Below are 25504 nucleotides of genomic sequence, written 5' to 3'. Positions count from 1 at the left end.
TTGACAATCGATTAATCGGTTTGAGTAATTTTTGTATCAAACTAATCGATGAATCCTGAAAATAATCAATAGTGAAAATAATAGTTAGTTGCAGCCCTACTTTTTATTGTAGGTTTGTTCTATTAATGGATGTTCCGATTGGTTGCACCACCTGAGATTTGGGGACTTGTCCAAACACTCAAAAAAACAATGAGTGTCAAAAAAAAATTAAATTGCATTTCAATAAAATAAGTGTGTTTGTCCTGAAGCAGACATTGTAATAGTTGGATGTATTGCATATATCTCACTACTATAACAGGGTGGCCGAGCTAGGGGTCTGCGGCAGAGCACAATTGCTCATCAACTGGCATGCGTGAAGGGCAAAGGCGGGGAGGATTCTGGGATTTGGATGGAAAAAGTGCAGGTCGCATTGTTTCAAACATACTCGCATCTGGTCCTGTGAGAGGCTTGCGCTGAGTGCACCTGCGCCATAGGGATGGGGATGGGGACGTTACAGTGTTCCTCCTGCAGACACAGAGACGACGTGAGCAGCAACGTGCCCGCCACCAGGTGCAGGAAGCCGGCCGTCCAGCCGCAGAACAGCGCGTCCCCGAATTCCCAGCGTGGCACCACCTCCGGCAGCGTCTGGTCGAAGAAGCGCACCACCGTGAGGTGGGCGATGTAAGACACAGGGATGAGGCCCAGGACCCCCGCAGCCAGGCACAGCATCCCCCCCATCATCTTCATCACCCTCTTGACCTTGACGTCCTCCAGGCGCCTGTCGCAGCTGTTCACCATGTACATGCCGGGGATGGCGAGGAAAAGCCCTAGTAGACCCGTGGCCACCGTGAGGCACATGAGGATCCGGGCCAGCTTGATGTCTGGTGGAAGGCCCAGCAGGCTGTCGTAGGGCCGGCACTCCAGGGACCCATGGTCCTGCACCACACACGTCTCCCACAGCCCCAGCTCATAGCTCTCGGTGGGCAGCAGGTCAGTGGAGAGCGTGAGCCAGGTGGACATCAGCGTGGTGGCCAGCGAGCAGAGCCAGGCCCCCCCGGAGAAAAAGACCCCCAGCAGTTCCAGGGCACAAACGCTTGGCTCCATCTTCTCCTTTCCCCTCTGCTTCGCCCTCTGCCTCACTCACCGTCCGGTGGGGAGGGCTTCACCTCGAACAGGGCATGATTCGTCCTGAGGAATATCCTGTCAGATCTGGCGGGTCCAGCGTGGATTTGGAAGACTTGAGAGATCGCCGCTCGCTCAAAACACACACACACACACTCTTACACACACACACACACGCAAGTCGTATCATCTCCAGCTGAGGGGAGAGCTGTGCTGTGCCAAGCTTTGGCCCTCCCCGTCCCTCCCCGTCCCTCCCCTCCCCTCCCTGGCTTGGCCCTGCTGCTCGCTCGGCCACTGGTCAGAGGGAGAAAGTGAAGGGGCCGGCGCAGAAAACAAGTGCATCATTCAGCTCTGTGTCCAGTAAACAGAGAGGTACACACAGGATGCAGACAGGATGTTATCAATGTGGGGACTTCTTTTACTGCACCCGCACACTGAAAGGCGTTTGAAGTTAATGGCATCGCTCCCTCTGCTTCCCTGCTTTGTCTCCATCTTTATCACTTGGAGCCCCCATGCAGTGTTGCCAGGCAAGCTGAATAAAAATAGATGAGGCGGGTCGCTTTTATACATGCACTAAAACGTCCTTTTTGGCTCTGTAAAGATGATTCGATTTGTGGAAACAGGAAAAAGCCCTGTGTGTTAAATTCTTTGGTTTCCATCTCAACCAAAGAAGCAACATCATCAAGACATCATGCTTTGACTTGACAAAAACCACCATGACCCCAGACGACTGTGGTCGCTTCATTACACACCACTCCCTCTCAATAAAAACCTGTGACGTGCTGCCAAAGTGTGCTCATTTCTATAGGGTAGAGACTCTGGAGTCAATGCACCATGAATTCGGCACTGCACACTGTCGGTTCCCCAGCAGCGCACACCCCAAGTTTGAAGTCGATCGGACGAACGTTTCTCGAGATGAAAGCCATGTTCTGATTGGTCGAATTGAACGAAATTCGGCACTGCACCATCTTTGGTCCCCAAGAGCACGTGTCCGAAATTGGGCACCACACTCCGTTGGGTCCTTGTGGCGATCGGAGCAGTGGTGTGCCTTGCAACATACGGGTGGACATACACGCATAGATACTATTTATTACTGTCTATGGTACATATACGCATATACCATTATAGTAGTGAGATGAGATTGTCTGCGATTGTATCTGTATCCGTGAGCCAACAACTGCTTGGATGATTCATTGATTAAGGACTTATTTTATGGCAGGAAGTTCCAGAAACGTTTTGTTCATTTTTCTAACCACAAGATGTCCTCACATGCACCAAAACACTTGTATTGATTGATTTCTTTATTCTTGTGTCATGCACAGTGCCCAACCCTCATGGGTTTACACACATTTTGTGTTGCAGTGGTCTAAATATTTCAACACATTTAATTTTGACCACAAAACCATAATTTACAAGAAAATCTCTGAAAATGGCAGGGTTTATGGGAAAAGTAGACCAAATGAAGACACTCCTTTTCTTTGCAGCATCAGATTAAAAAACTCATGTATTGCTATAGAAACTGGAGATTTTCTGTTAATATTTGCAGACTGAGGCTCGGGTCACATTGTGGATTGAATCAGTGTTTGCACTTTGTGGGAAAACATAGGCTACCTATTATGGAAGTGTGGATGTCCTGAAACAGTTAAGCATGGTTTTGAATCCTTTTATAAAAGTTTGTCTGACCTAGTTTCAACTTTTTCTGTTAATTTTTTCTTTGGATAGAATGAGAACCATCAGTTGATCACAAAATGGGTTTTATAGTTTCTGCATGTTTCAGAGTTGAATATGAATGATTCATTCATTATTCACATTCAGAATGAATATGAAGAAGGTCACTGTCGTAAGGTCACTGTGTGTTTGAGTTAGTTATATCCTTGTCCTGCGGAGGGCAGTAATACGCCTAGTAGCGTCTACACTGCCGGAAACCTGAATGTAGAAGAAGAAGAAGAAGAAGAAGAAATCTCTGAGTGACGCCACCTCTCATTATTATAATGGGACACAAGATGCATTTCTGTCTGAATAGTAGCTGAAATGACAGCACAAGTCGATATTAAATAAGTTATTACTTTGAAAGAAATATTTGTCAACCGTCGTTTTCAGGACTTCCTGGACAATGGAGGCCGGCGAAGGTAAAAGACTGGATTAATCGTGCAGAGCTAGCTAGAGGAGATGCTACGGTGCATAGGAGCTAACGTCATGTCATGATGACAAGATGCTAGCTTGCCATAACAGGTGTAATGCTGTTGTCGTTCAGTTTAGTGTTCAACACTATAAACACACACGTGTCAAACACACCTGATTGGTTTGTTACTGCATTGTTTTTGACGGAAACGTTACAGCACAGCCGAGTGAACGGCAGACCACTGCACCAAATGAAAACAGAGGGTCTGTAACGTTATTAGGTCCTGAGCATTGACAGTAAATCTGAGCAAATGCCTTATTGCAGGGATTTCAAAGTCTGAGACTGTGCCTCCCCCAGACACATCTTGGAATAAGAAGCCCTCCTCGCACAATTCCTGGATGCCTTTGGGATAATGATTGTTATTTGATCCCATAGATACTCAACATTTGAGCCAAGATAGCCTGATATTGCTGTTTGACATACTTCAGACTGCACACCCGATCATAGTAGAACGGGTGCACCGCACCAAATACATAAAAAAAGGTCTGACTGAAGGCATTTATTTGTTTCTGAATATGGGGAAAGTGGGAAAAACTGTCTCAAATTCCCCCAAAATACTGCATCTCTGAACTACATGTATATCTTTAACCAAATCACACACATTTGGGCTATTCTATGAGATATCATTTTAATAACTAATGTATGTTCCCCTTCCATTCACTGAGCCTCCCCTGAAACTGCTTGGAGTTCCCCTGGGGACTGGGGGAGGCTCGCCTCCCACTTTGAAAACCTCTGCCTTATTTAATAATAATATCACTAATAGCCAATCAAGGCCTTAAAGCTTCATTTGAGGTCTTTCATTTTGTTGTAGGCATCAACATGTTGTGGTTTGCCTGACGTGCTGTTATTCCAGTGAGAAATCAGTCTTCTTGTTTTATTTTATTCCTATTTTTATTTAGTTCCTGCACTACAGGTGTAGACATCAAATTAAAACGAATACAGTTAACTTTCTTTATACCATGGTCTGGGTGAATACTCGATTCTGATTGGCTGCAGGGTGTCCATTAATTTGTGATAATGTACACCTAGCTAGTAGCTAAGTAGTTCCAGGCAAATGGTCTGTTCACCATTCATATCAATGCGCCATGGTCTCGACAGAGCCATTTGAGCTCTATACCACCGTTAAGGGTTAATATGGCACTGCCGGTGAAACTCCTCGCTGTCAGTTGAAAATAAGCGGCTGGCGACTGCACATGTGTCGGAGCAAGCATGTGCTAGTCTACGGCTCTCCCCAGATTGGCAGAGGGGGTGGAGCAGCAACGGGGGAATTGGCCAAATACAATTGGGGAGAAAATTGGAGCGGAAAAAATCATTGCTATGTTAATTTGGAGACATTGGCATAACTCACTACTAAAAGAACAAGACCATCACTCAGAAGCCTGTCAGTCTCTACTCTAGCAGCCCAAAATGCAGCGAAGACACAATTAGTTTGTTTAATGTGATTTTTAATGTGGTCCTCCTGTCCACCAGGTGTCAGCAGTGCTACGCCCACAGAGGAGATGAATGGAGCAGGAAACCTCATGGACTTCTTGGACGAGCCGTTCCCCGACGTCAGCACCTATGAAGACTTCCACACCATCGACTGGCTGAGGGAGAAGTCCAGAGACACAGACCGCCACCGCAAGGTTGTGACAAACCCACTTCATATCATTTCTGCTTCTTGAAACATTACACGAATACACGGTGATGTTTCATTGACTCGTATCTCACTGTGGAGGCTGATAGGCTGGTGGGGACTGAGTGGTCACAGTGATGTTTCATTGACTCGCAGTGTTGCGGGTAACTCATTACAAAAGTAACATATTACATGTAATATATTACTTTTAGCAGTAAATCAGTAATATAACTTAGTTATTCCCAATGGGATTTCAGTAATATTATACCAGTTACTTTGTCAAGTAACAAGTTACAAATTGAGTTACTTTATTTATGTATTTATTTAGTTATTTATTTATTATCAAAGCACATTTAAATAAAGATACAATCATTTCCTAATCAAATTGTTTATTTTTAAGCAAATAACCACTATAGATGACAGTAACAAAGGAAAAGGATAACATTTAGAATTTTGGGGGGTTTACACTGATTTCACACACAAAACGCTCTGCTTATTTTCCAACATTATCGTAGCTGATAATTCCAAAACATGGATATTTTCACAGCGACGTGGCCTTTGGGAAAGTCCCTTGAGCCTCCTGCTGCATGATATCACCCATTTAGTTTCTCCTTATTTTTCTGCCTCCGCCTCTTCCTTTCAGCAAAAGACCAGCTAAGGGCTGACGTCACATAACGCCAGTGTCATTTGCAACTTTTTATCAGACGTTTGAGTGAGCGAAATGGTTGGCAAACGCTGCATTGTTTCATGAATCAGGTCTCACGCAGGTGCAGAACGTACATGCTAGTTGCCCGTAGACTGGCATGTTTGCGGTGTGTTCATATTAGGGCTGTCAGCGTTAACGCGTTAATCGCGATTCGATTAACGGCCGACCATAACGCATTTTTTTTTTTAAATCGCGTTAATCGCATGCCGCTATTTTGTCCCTTCGTCGCACCCGTACTTGTAGTCAAGCCGTTCGGTTTCCTGTCTCCTGCTTGTGCAGGCATGGAAGAGAACGACAGCAATACGCTTCTAAATGGCTCGTTTTACTTAAAAAAACTCCCCAAATGGCACAGTGGACAAGTCGAGAGCCGTAGTTTGCACCTTGTGTAAAACGGAATTAAAATATCACCGAAGTACATCGAGTTTGAGGCGAGAGATCACCTAAAAGTAGCTAGCGGCCAGCTAGCTAGCGCGAGACACATCACTCATTCTTCCTTCAGAGTCTCGGATGCGTGGGTCCTCTAACCACTGGGAGATCGGCTCCAATGGCTTCACGCGATATGCACGTTATCAATACACAGTTTCCAATACCGAGCCATTATTCACATGGAAGTGCCAAAGTTTTTAGCTCAGACACAGCCTTCTTCGGCTGTGTCATTTTGGGTTTCGACTGCTCCACAGCGCCGCCGCCGGACATTGTTACCTCCTGTCTACATTCCACTTCTATTGAATTGAAAATAAATCTAAAATTCAAGATCACAAAGTACATTTATTTGCATTCATTTGATTCCCAATCACGACACACTGGTAAGAATGATTAATATCTAATTAAAAATGCTTTGAAATGCAAAATAATGGCATTTTAAACATGCGATACAATACAAAGATGCGATTAACTTTAGTTAGTCGCAAGATTAATCGCGATTAATAAAATTAATCGTTTGACAGCCCTAGTTCATATGCAACCTTTTAGCCCCGACACAGGAGACATGAGGTGATGGATCGGATCTAGTTGCCGCTAGTCTTTCTCCTTCCAAGCGTTTCTGGTGTGTCAGAGGAGCGGGGTTGTCACTGCTCGTGTCATCAGTTTGAATCGCTGGCCTGGTGGGAGGAGTTTGAATCGCTGGCCTGGTGGGAGGAGTTTGAATCGCTGGCCTGTTGGGAGGAGTTTGAATCGCTGGCCTGGTGGGAGAAGTTTGAATCGTTGGCCTGCTGGGAGGAGTTTGAATCGCTGGCCTGCTGGGAGGAGTTTGAATCGCTGGCCTGGTGGGAGGAGTTTGAATCGTTGGCCTGCTGGGAGGAGTTTGAATCGTTGGCCTGCTGGGAGGAGTTTGAATCGTTGGCCTGCTGGGAGGAGTTTGAATCGCTGGACTGATGGCAGGAGTTTGAATGACTGGCCTGGTGGGAGGAGTTTGAATCGCTGGACTGCTGGGAGGTGGTGGGTGGGGAAAGCAATTGACCCTTCTCACGGGGGCCATTTTGTGTCGAGAAGGCAGGGTAAACACAGGTGCAAGCAAAACACTAATGAGGGTTTCCAACTTCCATGATTGGAATTTGAAAACCCTCATTAGTGTTTTGCTTGCACCTGTGTTTACCCGGCCTTTTCGACACAAAATGGCCCCCGTGAGAAGGGTCTATTGAGAACCTGTGAGCATGTGAATCTAAAATATGATGATTGTTGCTCAGTTACACATTGTGTATTTGCAGATAAACAAGATTCAAGATATTCTTTGGTATTTATTGTCACTCCGTTGTATGAGTACACAGGTGTGAAATTAGTTTCACACCTGCTCCATTACAAGGCATAGTAAGTCGGTGCATAATCTCGAAACAGTATTGCATATATATACCGTAAAACTGCCAATAAGAGCCCGGGCGCTTATTATGCTAAATCAACTTGGACCCCGGGCGGGAAAGGGAGACAGGCGGCAATTAGAGTGAGGCGGTTATTGTCATTTTGACATAATCGAGCCAGGCGATTATTATTTTTTTAACAGAAATGCCTGCTCAGCAAAAACAGAAAGTATCAAATTGCTTATTTAAACCAGTGAGATAGTACTTAGTACACACAAGAGTACAGGCAGTTTTGAACATGCCTAGTATTGTACAATGGACTGGAATGAACGAAAATAACTGAGTGATAGCCTTCATCTTCATCATCATCATCATCATCCAACGTTACGGTATCAGTTCATTGCTCTCCTCGTCTCCCTCTGCCAAACAGCCATACTATATTTTAAACAAGTAACATTAGCCTACCGCTCACACATTCAGTTGTTTGTGTTTCATTGGAAAGAAACTCTCCCAGCAAAGCAATGTAGAAGCAGGGGCGTCATGCAAGCCAAAAATCTGAGGGGGCGAACTCTGGCGCCGCCCAGAGGGCGGCAAAAAATTTGGGGGGTTGGAAGCCAGATTTAGAGGAATATCTAATTTTAAATTAACAGACTGAGCAGGTGTAACCATAAGCCTATTTTCCAAACTGCTCAGCCTCCTGGAAAGATCCATAATCACCAGACTAAGTACATTGCCACTGCCCAGGCTCAATGGACTTGACAAAAAAGGGAGACCACATGTTTCAAAGCAATGTAACACAATGTTTATTTTGGCTGGTATTGCCTTTTCAGAAGGTAGAAATCTTTCCTCTAGAGCAGGGGTTCCCAACCTTTTTTGTGCCAAGGACTGGTAGATACATGGGAAAAAAAAGTCGCGGACCGGTTGTCAATTCTAATGGTTTTAGTTATATATATTTACTCACCAGGTGGCGACAAAGGGTAAATAACAGCCTTTTGTGTTGTACTGTATGTAGCCTATACAGTATTTATGTTTTTGTTTTAACTACAAACATACATAAACGTAAACTTGAAACTATGTTTCAACTACCATACACAGCCTATAATAATATAGCCTATGTTTATTAAAAAAAAAAAAAAAAAAAAAAATTTTTTTTTTTTTTTTTTTTACCTCTCAAAAATCTGAGGGGGCAATTGCCCCCTCAGTTACAATGGGCATGAGCTTCTGTGTAGAAGGTATGCTAACGTAGCTACCAAGCTAACCAAACAGCACTGCAGTAGACAAAACAAGCAGACTTGCCAAATACCGGTAGGTAGACACCAAGTTTCCAATACATGTCCAGTATAATGGGTATAATCCATACTGCATTTATGATCGCTGTTCCGCTGAGAGAAATGCACTTTTACAAGGCACAAGTTAACATTACGCTACGTTAGCGTAAGTTGCCCACCGCTCTCGGTTAGACACTGCGTCTCCAGCACGTTGCCTACAGGAATCCGTACCATTAAACAATGCGGTATGCATACTTGAAACATGTCGGTTACAGCATGTATAATTAAAATATAAAACTGTCTGACAGGAGGAGAAACTTCCGCCTGACTTCCTCCAAAACGTCATTACCGTAAGTGACTGAATTTAGTCAACACAAAAATATACAGTACAAACAAACTGTATTTATTCTAAATACCCGGCGGCAAAAAGAGGCAGGTGCTTTATTATGCTAAATCAACTTGGACCCCCGGCGGTAAAAGGAAGACGGGCGGCAATTAGAGTAGAGGTGCTTATTGGAAGAATTACGGTATATATATATATGTATGTATGTATGTATGTATGTATGTATGTATATATATATATATATATATATATATCTATACACTCAATGTATATCTTACAAAATATCTTAGCTGTCATTGATTGTGTTGCATAGTGGTTTTCTGTACTGTTGACAAATTGTGATATTGTAAGTCGCTTTGGACAAAAGCGTCTGCTAAATGACGTAATGTAATGTATGTATATAAGGATATAAAAGGAGATAAAAAAGTAGCAATAGAAGGTGCACACTGCACAATAGTAGTGTGAGGAGGATTTTTCATTGAAACATCAGGAATTTGACTCCAATTCCAGCCCAAAGTGAACCTTACATTTTGTTCTATGCAAATGTTTTTCTGAATCGTCATTCAACCCCCCTAAACATTCCAATGAGGTGTGATATCAACCTTTTTGGCAAAATTTGAATGATTTCGAATGTGTCACTTTGTTCAGAATTCATAAATGCAACCAAAATATGAAGTCTTGAGTAAATGTTGACACAGAACCAACAAACACAGGGTAGCAATAATTCCAGCACAGAGGAGTTTTCCAACAGCTTACTTAGCTGTCCTGGTTGTCTCCTCCAGATCACCAGTAAGAGTAAAGAGTCCATCTGGGAGCTGATTAAGAGCCTGCTGGACGCCTGGTCAGGATGGGTGGTGATGCTTCTCATTGGACTCCTCTCAGGTACGCATGTATGCACACACACACACACGCACGCATGGAGGCCTAGTGGGACAAAGGGAAGCTAACCGTAGCTAACGAGAAGTGTGGGCGGTCACTCACCTCAGGTACGCTGGCCGGAGTGATCGACCTGGCGGTGGACTGGATGACGGACCTGAAGGAGGGCGTGTGTCTTTCGGCCTTCTATTACAGCCACGAGCAGTGCTGCTGGACTTCCAACGAGACCACGTTCGACGACCGCGACAAGTGTCCGCAGTGGCAGAAGTGGGCGGAGCTCATGACCGGACATGCCGAGGTCAGTGCCAAAGTCACGCCCTCTTCCGGGTTCGACATCCGCACAAAGGGATTTCATCCACCATTCTTTTTTTCCATAGACAAATTTCGTAAAATTATTATAAAAATGGATTTACTTGGACATTTCACTCTGACCTATATATGTATAAATATATATATTTAAAAAAATAAAAATAAATATATATATATATATATATATATATATATATATATATATATATATATACATATATAGCTTTTTTTGTTTTGTTTTGTACTGTGAAATGTTATATGGTCTCTCCTGATGCATGCACAGTTGGGCAATTGTGCGCTGCAGAAGGCCACCTGATTATAATATTACATTAATCTTACTAACCTACCTTAATCTTACTAATCTTATTAAGATTAATGATACATCTAAAGGGACGCCAAGTTTATTTAAATAGTAATCTATAGTATTGAACCTCTAATTATATACAATGGCAATTAAAATTGCTTTTCACAAGGTGTATATGGTATAGGTATATTAGGTAAGAATACAGGATAAGACAAATAAAAGAAAATTTAGACTAAAGTGAGAAAATGAGAAGAAGAGAGAACAAAGAATTAAAATGCATAAAAAGACAATAAAGATCAAGATTCATAGGCAGTGCACATTCTCTGGAGAACTGATATCCAGTAATGATGAGAACAGGATATCTTTCTGTGGATCTAAGCAGCTGTGGGGCCTAAATTTAATTTTGTCCCACATCTGTATCTTCTTCAGTTATGTTTAAAGTTGAGGTTGTAGTACTATAATGGTTTCAAACTGAACGAAATCACAGTGCTCATTTTAACTTTACATGTTCTCTAGCAGTGCTGCTAATACTGTAGCACTTGCATGAATCAGTTGAAACAAATGAGAAAATGGCCCAGTACCATAGATCTCTCGTAGCTGTTGGCTGCACGAGGAGCTGCCCCTGTCATATATTTCATGATTGATTTCTTATTTTCCTGCAGGGAGCTGGAGCGTACGTGTTGAACTACTTCCTGTATGTTCTCTGGGCTCTGTTGTTCTCCTTCCTGGCCGTATCCTTGGTGCGCGTGTTCGCTCCGTACGCCTGCGGCTCGGGGATCCCGGAGGTGAGCGCTTGAACATGAATATAAAACTCCACAGGCTCCCAGGTAAAGGCGATGCATTTTGATATGGTGAAATAGAGAAAATGATCATTATTAAATTCTTTAAAGCAGTGGTTCTCAAACTTTGTTGGCTTCAGTACCCCTTTTTCCTGATTTCTCAATCCAAGTACCCCCTTTACAACATTTTGCTTAGAAAACTGCAAGATAAAACTATAGCATGCAATGAATTAATGATAACCCACCTTTTGAAGAATATAACATTAAAAAAATAAGAAATGGAGTGAAAGAGTTGCAATTAGTGCCTCCTGAGCAGATTTATTTTAAGGTTTCATTTGTTTTCATGATTTATTCTTACATTTTTCCATTTTCCTCTTTCTCTCAAGTACCCCCTGTAGTACCTTCATGTACCCCTGTTTGGTAACCACTGCTTTAAAGAATGGCTATTGGCAACACAAAAATCTTAAGAAAGTTTGGGAGAAGACTTTTATACAAACAACGTCAATATCATTGGTCGTTTTTCAAAGTGCCCTAACAATAAATTAACAATAAATCTGCAATGTCTATTGTGTATTTTTCTGACTTACAGTATGTGTATTTTTCTGACTTTAAAGTGGAAATTGTGCACAAACACATAGACCTGGATGCTGCTAAATATGTGCTTTGTGTCATCTCGGCTGTTATGTACACTGGATTTGATTTGGACTATTTGCATTTATTTCATGTCTGGTGGTAAATATCAGCAACTGTGCTTTAGGAATGATGAGATTTCATAAGTTATCTATCGCCCTCTATCTGCGAGCAGTAGGAATTGCAACAGCATAAACAGGCTTTTATAGGGACTGCAACTGATGCAAATATTAAAGTCAGATTTTCTCAATAGAGAAGAATAATCTAGCAAATAAGAGCAGAGATCCAGCAGGAACGTCTAGTGAAGAGGTAATATATCACCCTGCTAAATACTGTCAAACTGCTTTGTGATGTGCTTCTTTGGCTTGAGGACAAAATGTATGAGAGTTTTGACATTCCAGTGGGCGTGGACTGTTCCAACACAGACTATGGGCCAGAAAAGCCAGAAAGGTCAGCAGCTTGTCAAGTGATCGATAAATCAGCAGTGTTGATTAACAACTGCATCTATTATAGACGGTTTCAAATCGACAACTTAAATATTCTAAATTCCCCCCAGCTTACTTCCTGTTTGCTAGTACAATAACTGACAGGACATAAGCGAGGTTCCTAACTGTTCCCTAGCAACAGAATTCCGTGAAAACCATCTATACTGTATTAGAATTTTGTGCTATCGGACATTACTATAACTCGTACTCATTGCCCCTTCTAAACTGCGGTTGTCAAAAGTATCGATAGTATCAAGAATTATTGTTACTAAACAGATACAATACTCATTTGCGACAGGTATTGATAGTATCGATAAGTATCAATATTTATTTTTATTTTTATGGATACAATACTCCTTTGCAACAGTATTGATACCTAGTGTTGGGGGTAGCACATTACAAAAGTAACATTACAGGTAATATATTATTTTTAGCAGTAACTCAGTAATGTAACTTATTACCAATAGGATTTCAGTAATATACCAGTTACTTGTCAAGTAATGCAAGTTACAAATTGAAACAGAGCTGCTGTCAGTTCCTCGTTAGGTTGCATTGAGTTACATTTTTTTTATCAAAGCGCATCAGTCAGTATATAAATGGGAGCTAGGGCTCTGTCTGTCTGTTTGTTTCTCTGTCCCATTGATGACATCATCAGTGATGTCATAAATCCCACTGATGACATCATCAGTGAGTGATGTCATAAATCCCACTGATGACATCAGTGATGTCATAAATCCCGCCATAAATTCACTCACACATACACACAAAGTCACGAGAGAGACTGAGGATGAGAGAGGGAGACATTGTGCATGCGCCAATAGGGCAGGCAAGGCCGCACACTGATTACAGTGATGTCATAAATCCCACTGATGCCATCATCAGTAATCTCATAAATCCCACTGATGACATCATCAGTGATGTCATAAATCCCACTGATGACATCATCAGTGATGTCATAAATTCACTCACACACACACAAAGTCACGAGAGAGACAGAGCGGAGAGGGGGAGAGAGACTGAGGGAGAGAGAGAGGGAGACATTGTGCACGCGCCAATAGGGCAGGCAAGGTCACACAGCAGCTGAGCTGCAGGCAAGGCCGAGCATCGGCCGAGCTGCGAATGCGAGCTGCAGGGCCAGCTCGGCGAGCTTAGGAATCGAGCACATGCCTAGTATTTAAATAAAGATACGATCATTTGCTAAACAAATTGTGTGTTTTTATGCAAATAACCTTCAAGACGGTTGAAATTATTTTTCGGGATGCTTCCGGGGCGGCGATGTCATTCTGCTGCTGTTATTTTGGTGAAAGTAATGCAAGTAGTTTAATAAGTAACAAGTTACTTTACACAGCCAGTAATATTGTAAAGTAACTGTAGTATATTACTATGTACTATGCAGTATATTACATTTTGGAAGTAACTTGCCCAACACTGTTGATGCCACCAGTGCTTTCTCTTAGTGAAACATCAAACATACTACAGATTTTTCCCTCCCTATCTTTGGTGGGTTTCTGTTGCTTCAACAAGCTAAAAAAGTGTTCTGATGACTAGAACAGGGGTAATCTTCTGTGTAAGTGCAAAGTTTTTAATGTTTTTTATCGGGTCTAGATTATGGAGAAGCGCATGTCTGACCGTCTACCTGTCTTAGTTTATTTTTATGCCTCTTGATGTGTGGTCATCCACCCCACCCCACCCCCACCCCCATGGTATCGTGTATCGATATTTTCCTGGGTAACGGTATCAAAGTTAGAAATTCTAGTATTGTGACAACCCTATTGTAAACGGACACTGGCACTGTGCAGATCAAGACGATCCTGAGCGGCTTCATCATCCGGGGCTACCTGGGGAAGTGGACCCTGCTGATCAAGACGGTGACTCTGGTGCTGGCCGTGTCGTCCGGCCTCAGCCTGGGGAAGGAGGGCCCCCTGGTGCACGTGGCCTGCTGCTGCGGAAACCTCTTCTGCAGCCTCTTCTCCAAGTACAGCAAGAACGAGGGCAAGCGGCGCGAGGTAGGTTTGGGCCGATTTTTGATAATATTGAATATTGCGATATTTGCCAAATATCACAATTTATTTGATTATTATTATTATTATTATTTTACTGTTTTGCACAGTCTGCCCAGCTGCCGACCCTCATGTCACTGCTTACTGTACATTATTGGTACTGTTAAGAGTGTTGTATTTGTTGCTGCAAAGGGAGAGGTAAAGAAAGGAAGTGAACAGCATATTATCAACCTCTCAGTCCTTTATTCATTCATACTATTCATAGTACTAATAAAACATGTAATCAATGTAATGTATGTACCTGAAAAATAAAATGCAATATAATATTGTATATATCGATATTTGGGCAGGAACGGGACAATATTGTGATATTTAAATTTGGATATCGCCCACACCTAGCGTGAGGTAGGCTTCTGTATGCCGCGAACACTGCTGTTCAGCTCAGCGGTGGTTGAAAAAAAGTGATAAAACACTACAAGAAGAAGAAACAGGGTATCTGCTGGCTTTTCAAAAGTCTTACAAATTAGTCAAATGTCTTAAATACCGTTATTAGAGGGCTTGTTTCACCAAGCAATCACAGGCTTCTTTGTGCTGCATGTCCACTCAGATGAATACAGAATAGGGTTACTAGTACAATGTACATCCTGTCTGATTTACTTAACGGTTGGACTCCATGTCCCTTTACTATTCATTTCATATTGTCCCTTTTCTTATCTTACCTTTTTTCTGATCTTACCCATGTACAGTTTAAAGACTTTCATTAGCTGTGTTCAATCAGTACTAGGCTTCTTTTCCCAACTTTGTTTCTTTACTGTACTTTTTATTTATTTATTTATTTATTTATTTATTTATTTATTTCAATTACAGGCAGCAGTAAAAAGGCCTTTCAATTCTTAATTTTTGATTTATGCAACCTGCAGAAACCCTGAGAAAAATCGAAATTGTAACTGGGAAAAAAACAAGCTTATAAAAGGAACTATGATCAAACAGTAGGGATGTGCTGATAACACTATTGGTAGCTGACTGTTGACCCCAGTGTCATTTTACACATTATTTATTATTGTTAAGATGAAATCTGAAGCTGTAGAGTGTAGCGACCTTACTGACAGTCTTCTTGCCAAGCCACTTTTGGCTTACATCAAGAGGGAAGAAATTACAATTTCTCAATGAGGATAAATGTAATAATTCGTTATCCATATTGATTTCTCTGTGTTCTACAGGTGTTATCAGCTGCAGCAGCGGCTGGGGTGTCCGTGGCTTTTGGAGCACCTATTGGAGGAGTTTTGTTCAGTCTGGAAGAGGTAGGAGACCCCCACATACACAGAGTAGAGGTAGGAGACCCCCAAATACACAGAGTAGAGGTAGTTAGGGATGCACCGATCCACTTTTTTCACTTCCGATCCGATTCCGATACCTGAATTTGGATATCTGCCGATACCGATATTATGCAGATACCAATATTTTTCTTGAAGTATCGGCAAAGATTTGGCCAATTACATTTTTTTTTTTATATATATACCTTGCAAAAAGCAGACAAAATTAAGAAAATATACAAGGCAAAGAATGATACTATTATACATGGGCAAATTACGGCCAGCGCCCGCGCTGGAATTGCAAAAATAAATAAAAATGGATCGGATTTTTTTCTCTCAATCCGATCCGTGAATTAGGGCCAATATCGGCACCCGATACCGATATTGGATCGGATCGGCCCCATCCCTTGAGGTAGTGTAATTTTCATGGAATAAATCCTCCTTATTCATTTTCAACGAGCAAATGATTATTGATGAATCAACAAAGCATTTTAGTCATTTTTCTATTACAGTAGGAGACCCCCAAATACACAGAGTAGTGGTAGGAGACTCCCAAATACATGTACATAGAGTAGAGAAAAGGCTCCACTCAGCCATTAACTACAAAATCATTGCATTTGATCTTTTGCCCCTCTTTCTTAACAGTTAATGGTTGAATCATTACACCAACACGCTATGTCCGGTCCATCTTACATAGCAAAACATGGCATGTTATTTAAAAATGAAATGAAATGAAATGAAATTAAAAGCTGAGGGCACTTAAGATGAACAAGTTTTCAGAAATTAATCTGTAACCTATGATTTTTATGACTTGGATAATACAGCTTCAATGGAACAAATGATCTACAGTACAGGCCTTGTTGATTATAGTGTATGAGTCTTTGAGTGTAAAGGTCAGGCCAATCAGAGGCCAAGTTACAGTCAGTAATAAACCTCAATGCTTCATGATAGTGGTACACAGGAAGTATAAATCCTTACACCAACATGCCATGTCTGGTCCATCTTGCATAGTGAAACATGGCATGTTATTGAAAAATATCTGTATAAGCATTAAAAGCTGAGGGCACTCAATATGAACAAGTCTTCAGACATTCAACTGTAACCTATGATTTTTATGACTTGGATAATTAACTTCAAATGATCTACAGTACAGGCCTTGTTGATTATAGTGTATGAGTCTTTGAGTGTAAAGGTCAGGCCAATCACAGGTCAAGTTACAGTCAGTAATAAACCTCAATGCTTCATGATAGTGGTACACAGGAAGTATAAATCCTGACAACCGTGGACAAGCCATGATCCTTCCTGCATAGTAAAACATGGCGTTACTTAAAAAAAAATATTTGTAAACATTAAAAGCTCACACACATTCTCAGAAAGTTCAGCTTTAACCAATGATTTAAGACTCAAATAATTACAATCTCAACTTAGTAAAATAATCAGAATCAGAATCACTTTTATTGCCACAGTATGCAAGTTACATACGAGGAATTTGTCTTTTGCGTAGCGGTCACATCAATATACAGAGATAAGAAGTAGGAAGATAACTAAAAACAATCACAAAGTTGCAAGTGTAATCAAATCGAGTAAATATATACAATATGTACATGAGTGGTGAAGTGTTCTGGGGATAATAAATATGAATTTACGTTGAATTTACATGAGATTTACAGACTGAGTTAAATAGACGTTAAATTAATGTTCTACAGAAAGAGAACAGGGAGAGTGTTTTTTTTTTATATTTACATTTAAAATAATGTGTGTCTATTTCAAACAATAATTGTTCTATATATTTAAGGTTGTTCGGCATCCATGGAAATTAAACATGTTCTGTACTTTAGAATTATGACACTAAAACAAAAATGGTCTTTTTGCTCAACTGACTTCAGGGCTCACATTTGACCCCACAATCACCATGTTGCTAAAACTGCTTCACACGTCTAATCAGAGCCACACTACTTAACACCAAGTTACCACATTTACCACTTTCCTCATAGGCCTATTCTCTGCTCCATCACACATTCATGAAGATCAATTTATTCAAAATAATCGGTGCGCACACACACACACACACACACACACACACACCTCATTAACATCCCATAACATCACAGAGAAGCCTCAGCTTGACAAACTTTTATATCAATGGTCTCTGAATCACCAGCCTCTCCAACACTGAAATATGGGTAGAGTTTCTCAGTGAAAGTGTCTTTGTGAGTGTAGATGTGAGTGTTGTCCTCAGAGTCATAGAAGGACAGCTCCTCCATGTCATAGTCCAGGTGGACTCTGATCCTGTGGCGACCCTTCTTCATTTTAAGGATCTTACTAATCCCAGTAGTGTATTCTCCCTTGCGGTGCAGTAAAGCCCAGATTCCATATTCTGGCATGACAAATCGTTTGCACTTCCTATCAGCTGACTCTTTAGTCAAACCCACATTCCAGTCAGGATGGTTTGTTACTCCTCCTCCTACAGCCTTTTCCTCATCTCTTCCTTTGTCCTCCTCCCTCCAGGTGAACTGTCATGTCCGCCTTTAGATCCTGCGGTGTTTGTTCTTTTACAGCTTTTCTGTTTTCTTTTTTTCTTTCTCTAACAGAACCATTGATTTTATTTTGTCTAACACTGAGTACGTTTACACGCACACTAATATCCCACTTAGAGATGACACGGTATCCACATTTCATATCACGGTTATAGTGGCCAAAACTATCACTGTTATCAGTATATTTTGTGCAGTAGTCACTGACCCGCTCCTCTCCTCTCTTGCAGGTCAGTTACTATTTCCCCCTCAAGACTCTGTGGCGTTCGTTCTTCGCCGCCCTGGTGGCCGCCTTCACACTACGCTCCATCAACCCGTTCGGCAACAGCCGCCTGGTGCTGTTCTACGTGGAGTACCACACGCCCTGGTACATGGCCGAGCTGGTGCCCTTCATCCTGCTGGGGGTGTTCGGCGGCCTCTGGGGGACCCTCTTCATCCGGGCCAACATCGCCTGGTGCCGGCGGAGGAAGACCACCCAGCTGGGGAGGTCTGCAGTGCCTGGTTTTTAATGCGTAAACTGACACAGTTCAGAGTGGACAAAAACATCACGGCACATGTACAGTAATTGTGTTTGTCTGATGAGTGCTGTAACACAAGATACATTTCTGAAAAGACAAATATCTATCTATCTATATCTATCTATCTATCTATCTATCTATCTATCTATCTATCTATCTATCTATCTATCTATCTATCTATCTATCTATCTATATCTATCTATCTATCTATCTAGGTACCCAGTCCTGGAGGTCATTGCTGTGACGTGCATCACAGCCGTGCTGGCCTACCCTAACCCCTACACGCGGCGCAGTACCAGTGAGCTCATCTCTGAGCTCTTCAACGACTGCGGCGCGCTGGAGTCCTCCCAGCTCTGCGACTACGTCAACAACCCCAACATGAGCCGGCCGGTGGACGACATCCCGGACCGGCCGGCCGGGCCCGGGGTCTACAACGCCCTGTGGCAGCTGGCCCTCGCCCTGGTCTTCAAGATCGTCATCACCATCTTCACTTTCGGCATGAAGGTCGGTACGGGAGAGTGTGAATTGTCTAGATTAGAAAATCACCTTTTTGAAAGTTGCAGTAGTGAATTTTGGGCTGGGTATCGATAACAGATTCTAATTTAGCCCGGTAAAGATCATCCTGATAATGTGACCTCACATTCTGTTTCACGCCATGGATCAGTCTGGACTTCCAGCAGCCCACAGCAGTTTCATGACATTTCAATGCAACCATAGTTGATGATGTAACTGGGCCAACGTTGAAGTGAAGTAGTGTATACGTTTAATTGTTACATGTATGGACAGGGTGGCTGTCCAAAAGGCAGCTTCTCAGACTATCTCCTTGCTATGACTATTTACACAGTTCACGGCACAGCAGTTTCATGCAGTGTTGCTACGCTCTTTGATGACCAGTTGTAGGGGGTGGGCACATTGAGGGGCTACTATTTGTGGTGGAAAACCAACAGGTTCTGTCCTACCAAAAGTGAGTAGAGTCGAGACGATACTATGCGGTCGAAAAGCCACCTCACTATAGGTGTGACCAAAAATCACCGGTGGTAATGTCTTGCTATCCAGATCCCGTCCGGCCTGTTCATTCCCAGCATGGCGGTGGGGGCGATTGCCGGGCGGATCGTGGGCATTGCCGTTGAGCAGATGGCGTACCACCACCACGACTGGATCATCTTCAAGAACTGGTGCCGGCCCGGCGCAGACTGTGTCACGCCTGGACTCTACGCCATGGTGGGAGCTGCCGCCTGTCTGGGTGAGTCAAGAGGCACTTTATTGTTACACCCATAAAGCCCTAAAACATTCACATACATGCACATGTTACTGTTACACAATAAAAAACAGACAACAAATGCATCACAGTAAGTAATGAAAGTAATGAAATTTTTGGCAAATATTATGGCCAAAATAGCCTGATTGTCAATACCATGGGTACAATAACCAAGTGGACAAGACACACCATAGACCGGGTCGGGCAGCCCGGCAAGTTCAGGAACTGCATCACCCCACTGCAATGTAGTCTTCCATAATCTAGTTCCATTTCTTGATATCGATGGATATGGATAATTGTGCAGCCTATAGTTTCATGTCTTGATATCGGTATTCGATAATTTCACTGTTATCTGGCGCTATTTAAAAGTTACTTGCCGTCCTAAAATGGGACATATTTTCTTTTCATTTGTGCTATCAATCATTTTGTAAGACAATGTATCACCTTTTTCCAGTGGTGGTTATTGTGGTGGCCCATACAAGACACCAACATAAATTACTGTTGCAGTGGTACATTTAGGTCAACATAAATCGTAAGTCAACATACTGCTCAAACAAATCATTACATCACTCTCTAAACCAAATGTTCTGTCTTTGTTCCCAGGCCTGACAAATCAAATTTGTTATGAAGGTTCCTTTTTTGAAACACATCTTAAGTTTCTCATAATCATCCATCTCAAAAAAGTCAACATAAATAGATAGTATATACTAGGTATTATTTAATAGTTAAGGGTTAGGGTTGGTTAATGGTTAGGGCTAGAGTTAATAAACATTAACTAAGGGTTAGTTAATGCTGATTAACTAACCATTATTTTGGTTACACTTATTGTCAATTGTTACCCACCCATCTTACCAAGACAAATTCCTCTCTGCTTGTGTCCCCCTAGGTGGGGTGACCAGGATGACCGTCTCCCTGGTGGTCATCATGTTCGAGCTAACGGGCGGCTTGGAGTACATCGTTCCCCTGATGGCCGCGGCGGTCACCAGCAAGTGGGTGGCGGACGCCTTCGGCAAGGAGGGCATCTACGAGTCGCACATCCAGCTCAACGGCTACCCCTACCTGGATGTCCGGGACGAGTTCACACACCGCACCCTGGCCACCGATGTGATGCGGCCCAGGCGGAGCGAGCCTCCACTGGCCCTGCTCACCCAGGACTCCACCACCGTGGAAGACGTGGAGACGCTGATCAAAGACACGGATTATAACGGCTTCCCCGTCGTCGTATCGCGGGAGTCGGAGAGGCTCATCGGCTTCGTTCAGCGCAGGGATCTGATCTTGGCCATCAGTAAGTTAGATACGCTAAGTCATTTCAAATGAGTTGAGTTTATTAAAGGAGAGGGGGCTTTGTCTTCTGTTTTCCTTTTTGTTTGTCTATTGAGAAGGAAAGCTGAGAGAGCGACATGATTCAGTTGTCAGGTATCTACTACATACAGGCCCGTCGCAAGAGGGGTGCGAGGCCTTGTGCTCCTCTGCTCATTAACATGCACACGCATGAATCACGTGCACACACATAGCAAGTCTAATCCTACTACACGCCAGCCAGTGGACAGTGAACACATCGTTTAGCAAGTGTGCAAAGACAACTTCACACGTTTGTAGAAATAATGGATTGCCTTCACAGCAAATAAACTGTCCTAGCTTTAGATCTTGATCTAGGCTACATGTGGAGAAAGATCTCACCATCAATATATTTACCCCCTCTCTTTCACTGTGAGGCCGACATGTGTCAGGCCTTTCAGTGTTCCAAATAGGCCTACCTGCAGTTTTGATCAGTGCGTCATCATGCAGCATCATCATGCACAGTCTCTCAGCCACGGCTGCAGAGCACACAGACAAAAGCTGAGACATGATCGAGCGAGGCACCGCGAGGCAGACCTCCAGCGCGCCGCGCTGGCACTGAGGCTACATGGTCAGTGCTGCAGCCAAGTAGGCTATAGCCCATAATCATCATGTTACAGCGATGAGTGAGAAACTGAACCTGAGTTGAGCGTGAATCCACATGCAGGTGGAACACACGTGCCTGCCCTTACACGAAATTAAATAAATATCTTATGCCAAATTATTAGGGCCTATTAACAAAAAAACAAGCCCAAGTCCTCGTCTCCAACTTCCTGGTCTGAATGCATGCATGCTCGAATCTAAGTCCAAGTCGAGTCACAAGTCCTCAAAACATGTCCAGGACTCCCACTCGAGTCGAGTCAGACTGGGCTACAACGCTGGTTGTGAGCATCATCAAGACAAAATACATTCTTTATACTTTTCAACATTCTTATTCCTTTAATGGGCCTTCAATGGAAGTTGGAATCCCTCATTAAGGTTTTGCTTGCACCTGTGTTTACCCGGCCTGCCTTTTCAACACAAAATGGCCGCTGTGAAAAAGGTCTATTCTACTCCCCTTCACAGAGAACGCCCGTCAGAAGCAGGATGGTGTGGTGAGCAGCTCGGTGGTGTACTTCACCGAGGACGCGCCCCAGCTGCCGGCCAGCAACCCGCAGCCACTGAAGCTGCGGCGTGTCCTGAACCTCAGCCCCTTCACCGTCACTGACCACACACCCATGGAGACCGTGGTGGATATCTTCCGCAAGCTGGGCCTCCGCCAGTGTCTGGTCACCAGGAGCGGGTAAGAGCTGGAGATGGATACCTGATGGAATGTTCTGTATTTCTCATTCTCTTAAAGCCGTTTTGATTGAAGGCTTCTGCTCAAATGCTTGAAATGAGTTTCTTAGACAATTGTAAATAGGGAAGTTGATCCTATGAATTAATTTCTTTCCAAAGCCGTTGCCTTTCCATCAAGGTTAAGGAAGGCTACTTTAAGAATTTTAAATATAAGAGTTTTGATTTGTTTAACAATGTTTTGGTCGCTGCATAAATAATTCCATATAATAAGAAAATAATGAAAAATGTGGGGTGTCCAAACGGGCAGTGACATATAATTTGTCTCAGATCCACAGAGAATATTGGCTGCAGTCAGCTGTCGGTTGAAATGGCGAGCTCTTATGCTAGCCGCTTGCTTAAGTTTAGCCTTTATCACAGCATAACTCAAAGGACTGTACAGAGCATGAGCATAACTAGATGTCTAAATCTAACTTACAACAATCAACCATAGAACAAAGTGATATAAGATAAACATCAGGAAGAGCACAAGACACACAAAAACAGATTTTAGCGAGACATAACAGTCTATCTTGCTGATAACGAAGAGTCCAAACAGGGTCAGATTATTCAAAAATGATCATTTCAGATCTACAACAGTCGATCCAAAATACCACCAGAGGAAAAATGAAAAGTCTTAAATAAACTATTCTTATATTTTATTATCAAGAACACACTTTTTTCAACATTTCAATGTAAAAAGATGTATTAGAAAATAAAAATTTCACTTTTTTTGAACAATGGAAAAAATTTACATAAATTGAAATATCACTCTCCCCCCCTTTCTTTTTAAACCAGTGGAAAAAAGCTTGATACATTATAGTCTGTCGACTAAATATGATTTGAGCCCAAAAAGGAACAATTGGTATAAAGCTCCTCCAAATGTGAAGAATATGTCGTATATATATTTCAAATAATGTCTTATCGTGAATCAACAGAATTATATTTAGTGAACATGAGCACTTTGGCGCACTCATGTGGTGGATCAACACAATGCACATTCAATGCATTGTGCAGTGTGTGGGTCAATGATTCTCAACCTTTTCTTTATTATGAAACCCATTAAAACAAAACGATGCTGGTAAGGCTGCAACTAACATTTTCATTGGCGATTATTTTCTTGATTATCTTAATCGATTGGTTGTTTGGTCTCTAAAATGTCAGAAAATAGTGAAAAATGCCGATCAGTGTTTCCCAAAGCCCAAGATGACATCCTCAAATGTCTTGTTTTGTCCACAATCCAAAGATATTCAGTTTGCTGTCAAAGAGGAGTAAAGAAACCAGAAAATTTCACATTTAACAAGCTGCAATCAGAGAATGAAGAGGCATACAAATAAACGAAGATAGATGGACAGATAGACGCAGACGCACGCTTCTCCATAATCTAAGCGCGATAAAACTCAATACAAACTTTGCACTTACACAGCAGATTACCCCTGCTCTAGTCATCAGCCTATCAGAACACTTTGAGCTTGTTAAAGCAACAGGTACCCACCAATGATAAGGAGGGAAAAATCAGTTGTATGTTTGATTTTTCAAAGAGAAAGCACTGCTGGTATGAATACTGTTGCAAATGAGTGTTGTATCTGTTTCAAATTTTAGTATCGGTACTTATCAATATTATCAATACCTGTTGCAAATGAGTATTGTATCCATAAAAATGTTTTTATCGATACTTACTGTATCAATACTATCAATAGTTTTGACAACCTTAGTCCAGAGCCCCAGGTTGAGAACCACCAACAGCAGGGCAGTCGATTTCGTAATGATATTAACCATCCATGGTTAATATCTTTTTCTCTCCCTCCCTCTCCCCCCCCCCTCCTTCCCTCTCTCCCTCCCTCCCCGTGTCTCGCCAGGCGTCTTCTGGGCATCATCACCAAGAAGGACGTGCTCCGGCACATGGCTCAGATGATGAACCAGGACCCAGAGTCCATCATGTTTAACTAGTGGGCAGAGCCAGCTCTCACCCCGGCCTCAGAGACTGTGTAAATAAACCAAGTAGGTGCGATGCTACTGTACTGCAACCTGTGACAAGCCAAGCCCCAACCCTACAGCGCCAACGGCGGCACCGCATCTGTGTTTGATTTTTTTTTTTTGTGTACTCACACTGGAACATTTTGAAGTCAAGTTAGCGAGTGATGACTTCCTTTTAGGTCAGCAGTAAAGACATCTTGGTTCATCGCCATTTGAACATTTCAAGTGATTCAGAGGAGTAAAAGGTAGAGGGCATACTGTAAACCAAGGCAGAGCTGGTTGGGGGGTTTGACGCTGCATGTCTGCCAGTATCTTCTCACCGTGATCGCTTCTTTCTCTCTGCGCTGTTGAGCGCTAGACGTTACAGCTGTCTTATGGTCCATTCCATTTGCAGTGGGAACTAGGAATATCCCACTTGAGTGACGTTACACCCCAGTTGTCGGCGTTCCATTTAAACAGTCGGGAAACCAGCCAGGGTTAGCTTTAGCCAGGCTAGCCATTGTTATCAATAACAACAACACATTTTGTGCAAACAGTGTAGCAACATGTCCACTGATAGAAGTTAGACAGTACTGTGTATAAACAGTATCTACTACAATTTTAACTACAGTTGAAGGGCAGAGCTGCCATCTTGGATTTTTTTTAGATCGAGGCTGGTGAGGCTCCCCCGATTTCGGCAGAGAAAATCCGAGGGTCACATGGGGCGTTCCTGACCTTTGAACCGTGAAACCCCCAGCTCCCAGTACAAATGGAATGGCACACTAGTTTTTAGCAGCATTGCAGTTCCAAAAGTAGCCGTGATCCACGCTTCCCACAATCATGTGTTTAGTGATGCTGGCTGGAAAAAGCAGCTGGAAAAAC

General features: G+C 42.6%; 2 protein-coding genes across 3 annotated transcripts; one reads left to right on the top strand and one right to left on the bottom strand.

Moving 5' to 3' along the window:
* Nucleotides 1-414: 414 nt before the first annotated feature.
* On the bottom strand, nt 415-1083 carry LOC310774230 (putative claudin-24; the record flags this gene model as incomplete). The annotated part of the gene is made up of 1 exon (XM_083634280.1): nt 415-1083. The coding sequence occupies one exon, from the start codon at nt 1081-1083 to the stop codon at nt 415-417; it is 669 nt and encodes a 222-aa protein (XP_083490406.1).
* An 8934-nt stretch (nt 1084-10017) lies between these two features.
* On the top strand, nt 10018-24616 carry clcn4 (chloride channel, voltage-sensitive 4; the record flags this gene model as incomplete). Of its 2 annotated transcripts, XM_083634350.1 has the most annotated exons (10): nt 10018-10182; nt 11160-11282; nt 14191-14397; nt 15612-15692; nt 18469-18725; nt 18972-19260; nt 19813-19999; nt 20901-21299; nt 22418-22634; nt 24526-24616. In XM_083634350.1, the coding sequence occupies exons 1-10, from the start codon at nt 10033-10035 to the stop codon at nt 24614-24616; spliced, it is 2001 nt and encodes a 666-aa protein (XP_083490476.1). In that variant the 5' UTR covers nt 10018-10032. The 2 variants fall into 2 exon arrangements, with proteins under 2 accessions (XP_083490476.1, XP_083490477.1); XM_083634351.1 differs by lacking the exon at nt 15612-15692.
* Between the last annotated feature and the right edge of the window lie 888 nt (nt 24617-25504).

The sequence above is a fragment of the Poromitra crassiceps genome, assembly GCF_964638095.1.
Source record: "Poromitra crassiceps genome assembly, chromosome: 3".
In the NCBI taxonomy this organism is placed as follows: Eukaryota; Metazoa; Chordata; class Actinopteri; order Beryciformes; family Melamphaidae; genus Poromitra; species Poromitra crassiceps.
This window is presented reverse-complemented; position numbering and strand designations above follow the sequence as displayed.